The sequence below is a fragment of the Myxocyprinus asiaticus genome, chromosome 34, assembly GCF_019703515.2.
Source record: "Myxocyprinus asiaticus isolate MX2 ecotype Aquarium Trade chromosome 34, UBuf_Myxa_2, whole genome shotgun sequence".
NCBI lineage: Eukaryota > Metazoa > Chordata > Actinopteri > Cypriniformes > Catostomidae > Myxocyprinus > Myxocyprinus asiaticus.
The window spans coordinates 25,641,487-25,659,455 of NC_059377.1; the positions used below are offsets into that span (position 1 = coordinate 25,641,487).

Here is a 17,969-nt window from a genome sequence, read left to right on the forward strand (position 1 = left end):
ACAGTGCATCCGGAAAGTATTCACAGCGCTTCACTTTTTCCACATTTTGTTAGGTTACAGCCATATTCCAAAATGGATTAAATTTTCCTCAGAATTCTACAAACTGGCCAAACTGAGCAATCGGGGAGAAGGTCTTTGGTAAGAGAGGAACCCAATAGTAAAAGAACCCAATAGTCACTCTGGTTGAGCTCCAGAGATCATGTGTGGAGAGGGGAGAAACTTGCAGAAGGACAACCATCACTGCAAGACTCCATCGATCTGGGCTTTATGACCGAGTGGTCAGACGGAAGTCTCTCCTCAGTAAAAGACATAAAAAAGCACCTAAAGGACTCAGACTGTGAGCAACAAGATTCTCTGGTCTGATGAAATGAAAATTAAACTGTTTGGCCTCAATTCCAAGCTTCATGTCTGGAGGAAACCAGGCACCACTCATCACCTGTGCAGTACCATCCCAACGGTGAAGCATGGTGGTGGTAGCATAATGCGTTAGGGGTGTTTTTCAGTGGCAGGGACTGGGGGACTGGTCAGGGTTGAAGGAAAGCTGAATGCAGGAAAATACAGAGATATCCTTAATGAAAACCTGGTCCATAGTGCTCAGGACCTCAGACTGGGCCAAAGGTTCACCTTCCAACATGACAATGACCCTAAGCACACAGCCAAGACAACACAAGAGTGGCTTAGGGACAACTCTGTGAATGTCCTTGGGTGGGCCAGCCAGAGCCTGGACTTAAACCCAATCGAACATCTTTGGAGAGACCTGAAAATACTTGTCCATCGATGGTCCCCATCCAACCTGACAGAGCTCGAGAGGATCTGCAGAGAAGAATGGCAGAAAATCCCCAAATTCAAGAGTGAACAATCCTCTCTGCCCATATTTGGATGACTTCCACCTCTGGTTGCAGCCATCTGAATCCTAATATGATCAGTTTAGCATCCCATGATGCTGGACAATGTACTACATTATTTCTGATAAAGTCATCTGATGATCCAGGAAAGCTACTGTTTTCAGCCAGATAGCACTTTATGTACTGTGTGCACATTGTGCTTCATGTGGATTATCTAATGATCTAAGCATCAGATTACATTGTGTGTGGGCTCATTTTAAAGATAATCACCTTCTCTAAGTAAGGGTATGTGATATAGTTGTTCTTTATTTTTTGTGAAGTTATAAGTGAAAAAATGGCTTATAAGCAACACATTTTTGTTTTACATGCAACATCAAAGACATGTAGTTAACTATTATTCGCAATATTTTTATCTATAAGTAAAACAAATAGGCTGGTTGTATGCGACTCTTTGGGAGCTTTCCAATGACATATGACACATGGCTATTTGATTTTTCTTTTTTTTTTTTAACAATTACATTATTTACGGTGCAAAATTATTAATAAATTATCTAAACGACACATCTGATTTGTCTGCAAATTTCAAATCACTTGTTCAGTTTTGTTCATAATGCCTACATGAATTGTAAAGTACAGCTTCTAAGCTTTAAAACGATAACTATTTCATGTTGGTCAAGACTGTAGTTATTAATATTTTGATTATTTTTTTCTCACAGGCAACAGGTCACACTCCATGCACTTTTTAACATCCTTTCTTAGACACACTCGTCTCTTCTAGTCATCATGAGGCTAGAATACATTCATATCCGATTGCTGTATTCTGTACTTGGACATTGGTTGTGTAAGACATCATAGTTTAATTTTTAAACCTTTAACCTTTAATGTTTCCAGATTGGTATATTTTTTACTCAATGCCTCATTAACTCAAGTGAGTACCTCAAGTGTTAAAAATTAAATACTTGAGCAGAGAGGATATGAATCACAGCAGCCACAAGAATGTTCCATATGTTTAATTCCAAAATAATTGATGACAAAACAAAACTGAAAATATTTACAGGACATATCACATAAACACTTATGGTTACTGTACAAAGAAATATACACATGCAATAAGTATAAAATAATTGAAATAAAACAAGTCTAAAATGATAATACATACATTAAAATACAATGAGATCAGAACAAAAATTAGACATTAACAAAACACTTTAAAAAATTTATCCAGTCCAAGTTCCCACACTGTAAAGGCATCTGTACATCTTTACAATGACAATAAATTAGGGGCATGATATGGGTCTATACAGATGAATCAACAACGTTCCTTCCTATCTGGAAAGATTCACTGTCCACCAATCAAACATTTCACTATGCATCAAAACCTCAACTGGCTGATGTATGATGCAAGGATCACTGGCTCCAAAGGAAATCAACAAACTAAGAGCAACAGGCCAAAGGTTACCGACTGCATATTAATCTCTTTCCAGTGAGAATTTACTTATTGAGACAAATTGGTGAGAGCTTCTTATGACTTAACAGTTGGCCTAAGAACTAAAAAGGACCTATTGTCCTGTTTATTAAAACGATATGGTAAGATAAATATAATAATTTAAAGGCTTCACATTTTTGTCCATGATGTTTTGCTATGACAGTAAAAGCATTTCAATGTCAAGGACTGCCTAGTATAGTCTAAATGGGAGGTGTGATTCAGAAATACTCCAATAAATGTGCAGAAAACCATAAAATCTATGAAATGTCAAAAACACTGGACACCACTGAAAATAAAGGAAATAAAAGAAACAATTCTTTCCAAATGTAAAGCTACAAGAAAATAATGTAAACAGCAAATCACGGCTATTTAATGTATAACTTAAAGGAGTCAAATTTGTATAGGGGACCAAAGAAACAAAAGAGAAAACAATAATTATCATAAGCATGGAGAGCTTTGGCATACCACAAAGTATAATAAACAGAAAAGTGACGAGCGTAAGTGCCATGTAGACGATGTCCCTGTATGATATATGTATGAAATAATACTAAACAACAGCAGTAAATGCAGTACAAAGTACGTGCTTTTCTACGTTTTTATTAAAGTTATAACGGATGTCTTCATCAACAGTTGCATAAACTGTTGAAGTTGAAACATTGCACAAGATAACAACTGGACACAAAGTGAGTGCATTTACAGTACTCAGTCATTTCTGTCTGCTGTCCTGCCCAAAGTTGATTGGCCACTCAGACATTTGGCTGCCCAATGGCTGTCTTCCTTTTGGGTTATTTTCTCCACCCTTGTGATATCACATAAAAAAATTAAAAAAGAAACAGAACAAGAAAAAAGAAAAAAGGTAGGGCAGACAGATATTATAGAATAAGGCTTATACAACTGTAAAATGCACAACACAATTTGTTCAAGTCGTAGCAAATAAAAAATAGGTTTAACTTGCAGCTGTTAAAAATTTTGCAGCTAAATGTGGCATAATCATCATCGTTCAAATAAGCAACTAATTACACTAGGATACCAAAACAAGCTTTCACTTATAACGCTTCAACTTTTTATTTGCTCACAATTTGTATGTTCATTCAAACTGACATGATGTAACTGATTTCACTGTTTTTAAATGTTTTTTTTATTTATTCAAATAAGTACCTGAAAATGTATCACTATTATTATTATTATTATTATTATTATTATATGTAGTTGTCATTTTTCTGAAGTCCTGTTATAAAAGGATTTTACCTTAAATGTTTTAAGTTGAACACTGTAAAAGCACAAAAACAGAGCTGCTTGCTCTCTCTGGCTCAGGCAAAACACAGAAAAGGGTTGTTCTCCTTGCTAAATTGCAATTGCATCGCTTTCTTCAGAAAACCTCTACCATTGTTGTGCAGGTAAATTTGTTCCACACAAAATATTAGTCCATTTGTGTTGATTTGTTGGTCATTCAGCAAATCAGAGAAATATTTTATTTATATACTATATATATATATATATATATCCACACACATACACACACACACACACACACACACACACATACATACATACATACCGATCAGCCACAACATTAAAACCACCTGCCTAATATTGTGTAGGCCCCCCTCGTGCCACACAAACAGCTCCAACCTGCATCACAGAATAGCATTCTGAGATTATATTCTTTTCACCACAATTGTACAGAGCGGTTATCTGAGTTACCGTAGACTTTGTCAGTTCGAACCAATCTGACCATTCTCTGTTGACCTCTCTCTCATCAACAAGGCATTTCCATCCACAAAACTGCCCCTCACTGGATATTTTTTGTTTCTGGCACCTTTCTGGCACCATTCTGAGTACATTTGTGAGACTGTTGTGTGTGAAAATCCCAGAAGATCAGCAGTTACAGAAATACACAAACCAGCCCATCTGGCACCAACAACCAAGCCATGGTCCAAATCACTGAGATTAAATTTTTTCCACATTCTGATGGTTGATGTGAACATTAACTGAAGCTCCTGACCCATATCTGCATGATTTTATGCACTGCACTGCCACACGATTGGCCGATTAGATAATCATTAATTGTTGGTGCCAGATGGGCTGGTTCTGATCTCCTGGGATTTTCCCACACAACAGTCTCTAGAATTGACTCAGAATGGTGCCAAAAACAAAAAACATCCAGTGAGGGGCAGTTCTGCAGATGGAAATGCCTTGTTGATGAGAGGTCAACAGAGAATGGTAACTATGGTAACTCAGATAACCGCTCTGTACAATTGTGGTGAGAAGAACAGCATCTCAGAATGCTATTCTGAGATGCAGGTTGGTACAGTTTTGGCTGCACGAGGGGGACCTACACAATATTAGGCAGGTGGTTTTAATGTTGTGGCTGATCAGTGTGTGTGTGTGTGTATATATATATATATATATATATATATATATATATATATATATATATATATTCCATTGTTTTAATCTCTACATACTAAAAGTCTTCATTAAATTTGGAAAAAGGCAGCAGCTAACAACTGGTAGAGGACTATCAATCTCAAATATTATCTGCAGAAGAAGACTCTGATTGGCAGATATGTTTGTAAGTACACATTTTGTTTGACTCAGGACTGAAGTCATCTTCTACTTCATAATTGGCAGCAGAAAGAGGATGAAATTAATGTGGTCATATCCTGGGCTGTAACCTGCTCTGCAGAAAAGCCCTGATCCCTACGAGGGGCCGCAGGTCATTCTGGTGTTTGCGCCGGTCGATGAAGGAGATGAGTCTCGAGGTATCGATGCATTCAGCAGAGCGACGTCCCCCTCCGGGCCTCAACCAGGGCTCCTGAAGGCAGGCAGCAGCTGGGGGCCGCTTGGAAGGCTCTGTCCTGAGAAGCAGACACAAGAAATCCCGTGCCACTTGGCTCACGCCCTGGAAGTAGTCGTCGGGAAAACTAAAGTCTAGCCGGCAGATGTTGAGGCACGTCTCCTCCACGCTTTCGTCCAAAAACGGAGACGCCCCGCTCAGCATCACATACGTCACCACCCCCAAACTCCACAAGTCAGAAGAAAGAGAGACAGGATTCCCGAGAACCAACTCAGGGGCTGCAAACTCTGGGCTACCCAGCAGAGGGTGAACATAGGGGGTAGAATTCAGCTGCACCGCGTCGCCGAAGTCAGTTAGCTTCACCAACGGCTGGGAGGGGCTCTGGTCCACCACCAGATTTTCAGGCTGATCAGATTATGGGAGAGGAAAATTAGAAGAGGAACCACACCATCACCCAACATTACCACAGAAATAAAGCTGACATAGTGGCTCTGTTTCAAAACCTAGTAAGTAGGCGGCATTTTAAGTCATCATTTATGCGCTCCGGACATGAAGACTGTTCCAAAAGGTAGGCTGCTTCTAAAGGCCTTTGCACACCAAACACGAATGTTTGCCGTAATTTCTCGCCACGATTAACATTTTGAATAGAAACAATGGATTTCTATAAAGCCATTCACACCTGATTTTTTTTCTTCGCACTGTTATGAAATGCCCTGACCAATAAAATATGAGCTTTGGATCATGTGTCAGGAGCTGCTGCAGTCAACAACATTAAATGCTGAAGTTGCATCAAATGCATTTTTTCTCATATGGGTTCTCTTAACATGTAAATGATATGGCTGCATCACTGCCTAAAAAATTATCTGATCTTTTGTGGATTGTCTTTATAATTTATTCCATATAGCTGCATTTTTTACCTTTGCATTTAATCTTATGTGGGTTCTCGTGTATCTGTAATATAATATATATCAAAGCATCTTTGCCTTTGTATCACTTTTTTTAAGAAACAATTCTACGGGGGGCCTGGGTAGCTCAGCAAGTAAAGATGCTGACTACCACACCTGGAGTCGCAGGCTTCCTAAGCAACCAACTGGCCCGGTTGCTAGGGTGTGTAGAGTCACGTTGGGTTAACCTCCTCGTGGTCGCTATAATGTGGTTCTCGCTCTCGGTGGGGCGCGTGGTGAGTAATGCGCTCAACAAGCCACGTGATAAGATGCGCGGATTGGCGGTCTCGGACCCGCAGGCAACTGAGATTCTTCCTCCGCCACCCAGATTGAGGCGAGTCACTATGCCACCACGAGGACCTAGAATGCATTGGGAATTGGGTATTCCAAATTGGGGAGAAAAGGGGGGAAAAAAATCTACCAAAAAAAAAAAAAAAGAAAAAAGAAAAAAATTAAACAACTTTACGGATAAATATTTAAAACTTATTTTCTTCACCAAATATGAATAATATTAACACTATTGCTATGACTTGCTATGAGTGCACTCTGTATATTTGTCTTTGTATGAAAGTGCCTTTGTTGCTTTGCAAAAGCATCGTAATGTTGGTTGGGATTTGTGTTTTATAGTGTGGATTATATAGACTCTTGGAGCGTCGTCACGTTTAAATTTGTAACATGCAGGGTTTTGAGCAAATGTACATACAAGTAGGTGCACATGGCAATAAGATATAATTGGCATTGTTCCAACTGATAACATGTTATAACCGTTAATATTTTTCTGCACTCGATTCTTTCTAATCACACCTCAGACTGTGCATACATGATAATATTGTAAGTTAACTTGTCCAGCAGGTGAACTGAAATAGTTTGTGAAGTGTCTCAAATGTTTTCTTTCTCGCAACTGAACACACTCTTCATCGCTGCTGCAGCTTGCAGAGAAATCAGTTTTCTTTTTTGATCTGTTCATAAGAGAAATCGCTTGCTTGTCTTTTGAATTGTGATTTCATGGTTGTTTTGCAAACTCTTCAAAGAAGTTCTTCTTCTTATCCATAATGGGCAAAGGGCAGACCAGCTGAAAGCTGCTTTGCGCCACCTACCATACCGGGGTAAAATTGTTTATCGGTAAGCGCTACACATTGTAAAGGCATGAATGTGTTAATGGCAATCATTCACCTCACTTTTAATGTGAAAGGGCCATTCGTCTGCCATTCGTTTCACACTATCGCTTCGCCTCTGGCGTGCAAAGGACTTAAGACACCAAATTCTAAGACAGTATTGTGTGTATCTCTTGCAGTGAAGGCAATCCCAGAGTGCATTGTGATGAGCTCAGTGTTTGCTTTTTAACACCATGCCAGCTTGTATGGTGTTAGTCATATTTTCATGGTGAAATCTAGGTTAAAATCAAATAATTTTGGTCAGGTATTTTCACATTGGGGTGCAATGGGGTCCATGGAAAGTTCCAGTTTTACATTATTTCATTCTGCTTTCTAATGTCTACAAATAAATGTCAATCGAAACTAATAATTCTAAAAAAAATGTAAAGGTTTATACACCTTATATTACTTGAATCGGTCTTTATTCAAGAAAATATATAGCTGCCTTTATATTTTAGAAAAGGGGTCCCTTACAATGCAATCATAATATTTGGGGGCCTTTGGAATAAAAACGTTTGAAAACCCCTGATTTATGCAAAATAAATAAATAAATAAATAAATACATAATAATAATAATAAAAACCTAATATATATATATATATATATATATATATATATGGAGAGAGAAAGAGAATATTAAGATCCTTTTTTAATAAAAACTCTAAAACTGACTCTGGATAAACTGGACTAGAAATACCACTGTCCAATAAAGTATGTTTCTGATGAGCTCATTAAATAAATTCATCCAAGATGAAATGTGGATAATCAATAAAACGTATAACAGTATTAATAAAAATAAAAATCAATTTTTTTAAATTATTTTTCTCAATATTTAAGTGTGCTATGTATTTTATTAATTCCTCTGTAAAAAATGTATTTAAGGTTTCTGAACAGAGCCGTTATCTCCTCTTCCTCTTTAAAATTCATGTAATATCAGACTGACCTTCAAATCCAGATGAACTATTCTGCATTTGTGCAGGTATTGTAAAGCTTCTAAAATGTCCCGGAGGTAATAGGCCACCTTTTCCTCAGTGAGATTCCCCCAGCTTACAATGTAGTCCAGTAGACGGCCCTGATCAGCCCTGTATGATCACACAAAACACACGGTCAGGAACACATCCATAGCAGCCTAATATACATGCATGAGTGTTAAACAGTTCACACTGATATTAAGGAGTGTGTGTGTGTGTTAGTTCTCACATGTCAAGGACCAGTGCATAGCTGCTGGAGGTCTCAAAGGTGTCCAGTAGTCTGACTAGGTGCGGGTGCTGGAGTCTCTGTAGGACGCTGAACTCGTGCGTAACCTGGTCTCGCTTCATGAGTTTCTTATTCACAAACTTGACCGCCACAGTGCGCTTTGACCCTCTCTGGTCACAGCGTTTTACTACAGAGAACCTTCCCCTGAGAGAGAGAGGAACCATCATTATAATTACGGTACTGACCCGCTTTTCAATTCACATTAACTTCAGGCAATGATTTAGAAACTACTCTTGCAAAATCTCTTTATTTGCTCCAAACATCCAGTTAAAGATGCCTTCAGTAATTTTTTATGTTGTGATGGGCGATATGGCAGTTGTCTTGGACTTTAGACACCTAGACACCATGAAGCATCATGCTAAAGCTATAGTTTTTGGTTACTGATGCCATTGTAGAAATTCACTCAAAGCAGTCAGCTATGATCTATTTATTTCATAATCAAAAGTGTCTGATATTAGGTGGGGTTACGGGTATGAAATTAGTATTTTGCTGGTCAAAAAATGCTAGGCTGGCTAGACTAGACTAGTGAAATAACTGGAGTCTTCATCTCATGTGTTCATGATTTAAAAAACAAAAACAAAAAAAAACAAAAATTCTGATATGCGGACTGTTTAAATGACACTGTGTTGCACACCAGTCTATTATTGTAGTAACACGATGTAACAACAAAACGAACCGTGACTGGTCTTTTACCTGTCTCAGTTGCTTCACATGCAAGCAGGCGATTCTCGGCACCCTCAAGAAACAAATCGGCCAAAGAGGAAACTGTATTGGCCGATGCCGATAATTAAAAAATGTAGAATATCAGCCGATTTATTGGCCTCTGCGATATATCGGTCGACCACTACATCAGAGTTTTCGCTAAGAAATTTTGGTGCCAGCCAATGTGTACGGAAATGGTTAAGTTTACCAGACAAATTGGAAAAAATCAGTCATCTCATTTCGGTGTTCATTTTGCACTGTAATGCGATGGGCTATGCATAATATGCGCTATAATAAAGACACAATCAAGTCAAATGAACAATAAACGTTTGTTCATTATAGCTGCTTTTCCATAAAAAAAAAAAAAAAGGCAAAAAAATAAAATAAAATAAAAAAAAAAAAAAAAAAACATTTTAAACAAAAACAGGGCAAAGCAAAAAGCTAAACTGCAATTTGCCACATTTTTCATCACAAAGAAATATTGGTAACACTTAACAATAAGGTTCCATTCATTAACATTAGTTAATGCATTAAAAATCATGAACTAACAATGAACAAATATATTTTTTACATCATTTATTTATATTTGTTAATAAAAATACAATTGTTCATTGTGAGTTCATGTTAGTTCATTGTGCATTAACTAACGTTAACATAACTTGTAAAATGTATTACTATATGTTGAAATTTTTTAAATGGATTTTTAAATTTTATTTTTTATTGTTAAGTCATGATAACTAACTAATGTTAACAAATGGAGGCTTATTGTAAAGTGTTACCCACAATTCTGTGTATAAATTCCCATTTGTCTCACCTGCCCAGCTCAGCCACCTCAGTATAGAAAGATTCAAAGTTGCCTTTCCACATCACCCGGTTCCCATCACTGGTAGTTCCTGAAAAAAGACAGTCTGGATAAGTTCCCAGTCTTGCTATAGTAAATCTCTGATACCTTTATTTACACTAGGTGCACTGTTTGCAATGCTGGATTGAGTCTGAGGTGGAACATATTCTTACCCAACACTCTGAGGCTGGCTGATGATGTCACACTGCCTACATCATTTAAAGCAATGCAGGTGTACATGCCGTCATCCTCTGAAGTCACACCCACAATACGCAACGTGGCCTCACCAGTGTCACTGAAATGCGGGCAGACACGAATTATATTACACATTAAACTAAACCATTAGATTATCCAAAGAATATGAATGACATTCATGTCTTTTGTCTGCACCTGTACGCTATGCTGAAGTGACCGTTGCTGGTGAGTGTTTTCTCGTCGGGTCCTTTCCAGGTAACTGTGGCTTTGGGGCGGCCACATACTTTACACCTTAGGGTAATACACTCTCCTTTATCACACGTCACATCACTCAATGGGACGAGGATTTCCGGGGGAACTGGAGACAAAAAGATATTAATTTAATCTCCTGCCTATGATTATAACTATAAATAATTCCAAGCAAACTAAATGATGGACATGTTTAAAATCTCAAACATACCATCATAGATGTAATTGGGATTTAGAAGCTGCAAAACAGAGAGCAAAGTTTTGAGTATTTAACTTTCTTAAGATTAACAAAACAGTGAAAATAGATATCCAGGAAGTTACATGTAACATGAAGGTTTGTATTTGTGTAAATTAAGAGTTACCTTCACAGAAACCTTGTTGGTCAATCCCTCTCTGGATTTCCTGTATCCGTTTTCTAGTTTGGTCTCCTTTTTACCTTCCTTCTCTCTTTTCTCTGACTTTTTTCGAATTCGGAGGGAGGTATGCCATGACGATGATTTCCTGCTGGAAAGAAGCAAATGACAGTGTGAAATTTATGCAGACAGCCTACGTCTTTTTTATATGATATGTCATAAATTGCAAATAGACAGACTAAGAAGAGGATAAGCTGTTCTGGCAATTACATATCACACTCTAGTACATTTGTATTATGATAACTGACAACTTTGTAATTATTAATATTATGAAATGCTGAATGTCCAATCTATGAATAAATTGAGAGATATATGAAAATGTATAAACTGAACTGATGATAACCACTAGAGGTCAGTAACAAGCAGGGAAGTAGAACTGGTTTTTCATATTTTCCTGTTTATGACTTTATAAAACTAATGCTGCATGGTTTATGAGAAAGGGTTAGAGAAGCACCCTTACTTAATGGTTCCCTCTGGTACATCAAGGATAATGGCAGAGGTGTGGCCCAGCACATATCCGGGGATCCAGCCCTCGGCGGCAGGGCATTGGTCGGTGGCGGCACGGAACACCAGAAACATGTTCTGCTGATTGGAAGCTAGGATTTGCACCACCTCCCCTTGACCTACATTAATCTCATCCTCTTTCAGAGCCACATAGTCCTGAGTCACCAACATGGTGGAGATATAACTGCTGCTGCTGCTGCTTTCACTCTGTGAACACACACACACAAACACAGGTCACAATTAGATACACTTCAAACATTTAACAAAGAACCAACTTTAAAGGAATTTTCTGGTTTTAAAACAAGCTAAGCTCAACTGACAGCATTTATATTATAATGTTGATTACCACAAAAAATTTAGACTTTTCTTAAAAAAAAAAAATAAAGGAAAAATTTAGGTTACAGGGAGGCACTTACAATGGAAGTGAATGGGGCACATTTTTAGAGGGATAAAAGGCAGAAATTTGAGGCATATAATTTTATAAAAGCATTTACATTAATTCTTCTGTTAAAACTCACATATTATCTGAGCTGTAAAGTTGTTTAAATTGTCATCTTTATAGTTGTTTTAGGGTTTGTTGAGATTACATTGTCATGGCAGCAAAGTTTTAATATTGGCTATAACTTAACAAAGAAAAGGTTAGTAAGCGATTTTATCACACTAAGATCATGTTAACACGCATATCGTTTGTGTCTTGTGGTTGTACTTTTGAAACTGTGAGTATTTTAATGTTTACAGATTGGCCCTTGTACTTACAATGGAAGTAACTCACTGGAACCTTGATTTTTGCTTTTTAAAGAAAAGGAGGGGCAAGTCAAAATAAGTTTTTGTGGTAATAAATATTATGCCACAAATGCTGTCGATTGAGCTTAACTTGTATTGAACCCAAAATATTCCTTTAATAAATCCCTTATTTGTATAACTTTTCTTTTAGGTAATAAAAAAAATTCTGTGACAACTCCCATTCTTAAAAAGTTCAACAGTCAATCATTCCCAATACCAGCACAACCATACAATGGCCATGTTTGGAAAAGCATTCCAGTCATACTTCTGCAGTTTACAGTACAAAGTGCACAGTATGTGTAATTTCATCATTCATAGAATACCCAGATGACCTACTAAATTTGCCGAAATGTACAGTATCCACTGTTTTCCTGACCAACCACTAGGTGGAGCCATGTTGATTCTAATTGCAGCTGGACTGTTTTCTGGGTCCGGTCTCCATAAGAATCAATGTAATCCATTTGACTCCAGTGGTTCAATATATGTCTTCAGTAGAAATATGATAATATGATTAAGACCTTTTTTACTATAAATCTCCACTTTCACTTTCTTTCACATTTTGAAAGTGAAAGTGGAGATTTATAGTACAAAAGATCAAAATATTAATATTTATCTGATTCTCACCCACACCTATCGTATTACTTATTCTGAAGGGATCCTTAAACCTCTGGAGTTTTATGGATTACTTGTATGCTGCCTTTATGTGATTTTTGGACCTTCAAAGTTCTGCTCACCATTCACTTGCATTGTGAGGACCAACAGAGCTGAAATATTCTTGTCAAAATATTTGTTTGTGTTCTGCAGATGGCAGAAAGTCATACACATCTGGGATGGCATGAAGGTGAGTAAATGAAGAGAATTTTCATTTTTTGGTGAACTACTCCTTTAATGATATCAATGCAGCTAGCCATAGGCCATCCCTTCATGTCATCTACCCACTCAGGTGAGGCACTGTCAAAATATTCTCATCGTGTAAAGTATCAACACTATGGAGCCATAGGTTTTTTTTCATTTGGCAATTTTAACAAATTCAATACACTAAACATCACATTATCTGCTTAAAACACACACCGATGCTAGTGAAAACACTGGAGAATGGAAAATGAAAACAGGCTTCCGTTATTAATTGTGAAACAATTCCGCATTCAGGAAAAAAGATGGATACAACTGCGCTGGGTTCTGTGTCCCACAAAATGTAATGCTCTCAATGTTTTTAACACCTTCTTGACTCATTATTTGGTCGGACTGACAAAAGTTAGGATATTTTTTTCAATAAAGTGGATTAAAAAATGCAATCTAACTAACCACTTACATGATGAGGTCATGTCACAACAATGTAGTCTTGAATGTTACATACTGCATATTGTTTCACGTCCTATTATATACACTCACTGATAACGTTATTAGTGCAATTACCTAATCAGCCAATCATGTGGCAGCATTGCAATGCATAAAATCATGCATGTATGGGTCAGGAGCTTCAGTTAACGTTCACATCAACCATCAGAATGGGGAAAAATTTGATTTCAATGATTTGGACCGTGGCATGATTGTTGGTGCCAGATGGGCTGGTTTGAGTATTTCTGTAACTGCTGATCTCCTGGGATTTTCACGCACAACAGTCTCTAGAGTTTACTCAGAATGGTGCCAAAAACAAAAAAAAATCCAGTGAGCGGCAGTTCTGCGGACGGAAATGCCTTGTTGATGAGAGAGGTCAATGGAGAATGGCCAGATTGGTTCGAGCTGACAGAAAGGCTACGGTAACTCAGATAATCACTCTGTACAATTGCAGCAAACAGAATAGCATCTCAGAATGCACAACATGTCGAAACTAGAGGCAGATGGGCTACAACAGCAGAAGACCACGTCGGGCACTTTATTAGGACCATAGTGTTCCTAAGAAAGTGCTCAGTGGGTGTACATTACATATATATATATATATATATATATATATATATATATATATATATATATATAAACATTAGGGAACATACAGTGTATACTGCACTGCTAGTATTAAATTCCAAACATAGCCCATGATTTAGTTTGCTGCATATTTACGACTTGATTGACATATTACATGTGAACTGGCAAGTGTACTGCAGTGAAGTCATGCATTCTCAAACTAGAAAAGAGTCACAAAAGAGATCAGAAAGAGAAGAGTGAGATACAATAAGAATCCATGTTAGTTAGTCTGTTAAAAATATGCAACATATATCTTAACTTCTGAACTACTGTAGATCACATGATACAGAAAATCAAACTATCCACAGATGTGTCTTGTATGTTAGCTGATTCTCAGTAGAAAAACAGTTCTTATAAAGACCCCACACAGAGAATGTTGCTTGAGTGATTATGTTTTTTTAAAGAAGGGAAAATCTTTTTCTTGTTTTACAACTTCAGAAAGTTAGTATTTGGCTGGAAGCAGAACTGGGTTAGATTTTGGAGATGCAGAGCAAGGATTTGTTGGAGATCCACAAAGTAGAAACCAGGTTAGGAGAGGCAGAAATCAGACAGAATCCAGGTGGGTTAGAGAGTCATTCATGAGGGAAAACAGGAGCAGAGTTCAGCTGAAGGCTATTGTCGGCCGGGATACTGGAGAGAGTCTCTTACCCCGTTGCTCTGTGTGGACTGGACAGATTGCTCACTGGTAGAAGAGCAGGTGCTCATGCGGTCTGCATCTTTACTGTGAGTGGAATGCCAGTGATTTTGGTTCTGATTCTGTCGGCCCAGCGAGTCACACGTTTCCCCAGGGAAGGTGAAGGAACCAGGCCTGCTGGCAGGGGAGCCGGGTATGGAGCTCCAGAAGGAGTTGGAAGAAGGGGTGGAGGTGCCACCCGTCTTTGGCCCAGGACTGCATGGTGGGATGGAGTCTTTAAAAGCCGGTGTGGCAAGTGGGGAAGCCATTGGTGAGACAGTGCCAGGCCTGGGTTTAACCAGAGCGAGTGGGGCCACGGTGGCACGAGGTATCTGGGCTGGGGCGGCTCCATCCCTGCTCTCTTTGGAAGCACTTTCTGTAGAGTCAGTCTGTTTTGGATGAGGGCTCCCAGGAACCTTCAATTCAGAGGGGTCTCCGGGCTCTGTGGTGCTAGAGGGTGAGAGACCCCTAGAGAGAGGTCTTGGGGACATACCTGATATTTTGTCTGGGCTGTCAAGCTCGTGGCCTCCGGCCCCCAGGGCGGGAGAGTGATGACGGAGGGGCTGAGGCAGGCGTGAGGGCTGGGGGATACGGGAGGGACGGGAGCGGGAACCCGAACTCGACCCAGCCGGCGTTCCTCCAGCCTGAACACAGCTGCCTGAGACACCAGGTCCCTCCACATGGTTCCTCTGGTACTCTAGAGTAGATGAAAGCGCTGGAAGAGAGACCAGCAGAAAGGACAGAGCTCATTTTATTGAACTAGCTAAAATCTGCACCACTGAAAGATATTTGGCCATTTTGGGATTATCAGCCAAAAACTGTGCCAGTTTTGCCAACTAACAGAAGTGGTTGTTCCCTCTTCATTATCAGTTCCAAAATCTTAATTTTTGTGTGTTAGGTTTAATATTTTGATGTTTCTCAGGGCTCCTGACTGAGACTAAAATGATCGCAAATGCGACCCAAAATAAATTATTGCAAAAATAATGTATAATCTAGTCGCCATTAGCGACAGTCGGGATGTGTGCTTTCATATGCGGTTTCTTCAGATATCTTGTAAGATACTGAATACATCTTTAGAGTGCCAGTGTGTCTCGTGCCGCTTTTCACCCTTTCTGTTGATGACATGAGCTCACTGGCTGCATGCAACAACAAACACAGCGCGAGCCATGATGTCCGAATCGTGAACAAATGACTCTTTTGAACCAGGTCTTTATAATAAATCACCCGATAATAGCTCGTATGAACTCAGGATCTCAGGTTAGCGGTTTCAATTCAAGTCGCTTTCTCAGTGAATCAGCCATCAGTGAGTTCACAACTGGGAGTGCAGACATTTCAAAATAGTAGTCCCGTGTGTATTTCGGGCTTGTTTATAATTAAAAGTCCCGTGTTATGTACCAAATCTTTTTTCTTTTTTTCCTGGTTACTATTATTTGGGATTGGAGTAGCATAACAAACTGCATCTGGGATTTCATTCAATTTGCACTCTTGTAGTCTTTGTGTCTGGGCCATTGATAACAGTAAAGACTAAGATGTTTTCATTATATATATATATATATATATATATATATATATATATATATATATATATATATATATATACACACACACACACACACACATACACACACGCACGCACACGCACACACACACACACACACACACACACACACAGGTGGCCAAAAGTTTGGAATAATGTACAGATTTCGCTGTTTCGGAAGTAAATTGGTACTTTAATTCACCAAAGTGGCATTCAACTGATCACAACGTATAGTCAGAACATTACTGATGTAAAAAACAGCACCATCACTATTTGAAAAAAAGTAATTTTTGATCAAATCTAGACAGGCCCCATTTCCAGCAGCCATCACTCCAACACCTTATACTTGAGTAATCATGCTAAATTGCTAATTTGGTACTAGAAAATCACTTGCCATTAAATCAAACACAGTTGAAAGCTATTTGGTTCATTAAATGAAGCTTAATATTGTCTTTGTGTTTGAGTTGCCACAGTATGCAATAGACTGGCAAGTCTTAAGGTCAATATCAGGTCAAAAATGGCAAAAAAGAAACAGCTTTCTCTAGAAACTTGTCAGTCAATCATTGTTTTGAGGAATGAAGGCTTTACAATGCTTGAAACTGCCAAAAAACTGCAGATTTCATACAAAGGTGTACACTACAGTCTTCAAAGACAAAGGACAACTGGCTCTAACAAGGACAGAAAGAGATGTGGAAGGCCAGATGTACAACTAAACAAGAGGATAAGTACATCAGAGACTCTAGTTTGAGAAATAGACGCCTCACATGTCCTCAGCTGACAGCTTCATTGAATTCTACCCGCTCAACACCAGTTTCATGTACAACAGTAAAGAGAAGACTCAGGGGTGCAGGCCTTATGGGAAGAATTGCAAAGAAAAAGCCACTTTTGAAACAGAAAAACAAAAAGAAAAGGTTAGAGTGGGCAAAGAAACACAGACATTGGACAACAGATAACTGGAAAAGAGTGTTATGGATCTTAACCCCATTGAGATTTTGTGGGATCAGTTAGACTGTAAGGTGTGTGAGAAGTGCCCGACAAGACAGCCACATCTATGGCAAGTGCTACAGGAAGCGTGGGGTGAAATGTCACCTGAGAATCTGGACAAACTGACAGCCAAGGATCTGCAAAGCTGTCATTGCTGCACGTAGAAGATTTTTTTGATGAGAACTCTTTGAAGTAGTTTAAGAAGTTCTGAATTTTTTTTTTTTTCAAATTGTAATATACATTTTTCTCGTTATTAATGTCCTGACTATACATTGTGATCTGTTGAACACTACTTTGGTGAATAAAAGTATATTTTTCCAAACTTTTGGCTGCCAGTGTATATACATACATATATACATACGTATATGTATAATATATTAAATTAATTTAATATAAGCACTCCCATACACAGTATTTATATTATTTACTTATTTATGATGCAAGATCCAGCTTTTGATACGTAGGACCATTGAGGGACTCATACACAACTATTACACAAGGTGCAAAGTAGGCAACACACTACTATATGCATATTATACTTTATGTAAATACCTGTTATGTAGATTCTGAAGGGCAGTACTAAATAAAAAAAAAAAATCTTTTATCTCTTATATTTTTATAAATTCTGAAAGGTATG

The 17,969-nt window shown here is 38.3% G+C and overlaps 1 protein-coding gene across 4 annotated transcripts in view; it reads right to left on the bottom strand.

The window, feature by feature from the left end:
- Window positions 1–4,721: 4,721 nt before the first annotated feature.
- The window catches only part of LOC127425343 (triple functional domain protein-like), a 161,316-nt gene continuing 148,068 nt past the window's right edge, over window positions 4,722–17,969 (bottom strand). For 2 of the 4 annotated variants that reach the window (XM_051671204.1, XM_051671202.1), the window contains 10 exons: window positions 14,787–15,526; window positions 11,347–11,597; window positions 10,836–10,974; window positions 10,685–10,712; window positions 10,420–10,582; window positions 10,203–10,324; window positions 10,003–10,081; window positions 8,430–8,630; window positions 8,173–8,311; window positions 4,722–5,536 (listed from right to left, as the gene is read on the bottom strand). In XM_051671204.1, coding sequence (XP_051527164.1) covers window positions 4,991–5,536; window positions 8,173–8,311; window positions 8,430–8,630; window positions 10,003–10,081; window positions 10,203–10,324; window positions 10,420–10,582; window positions 10,685–10,712; window positions 10,836–10,974; window positions 11,347–11,597; window positions 14,787–15,526 — 2,408 coding nt within the window. In that variant the 3' untranslated portion in view covers window positions 4,722–4,990. Of the gene's footprint in view, window positions 5,537–8,172; window positions 8,312–8,429; window positions 8,631–10,002; window positions 10,082–10,202; window positions 10,325–10,419; window positions 10,583–10,684; window positions 10,713–10,835; window positions 10,978–11,346; window positions 11,598–14,786; window positions 15,527–17,969 lie in introns of all 4 variants that reach the window. The other 2 variants (XM_051671203.1, XM_051671200.1) reach the window with 1 other exon arrangement.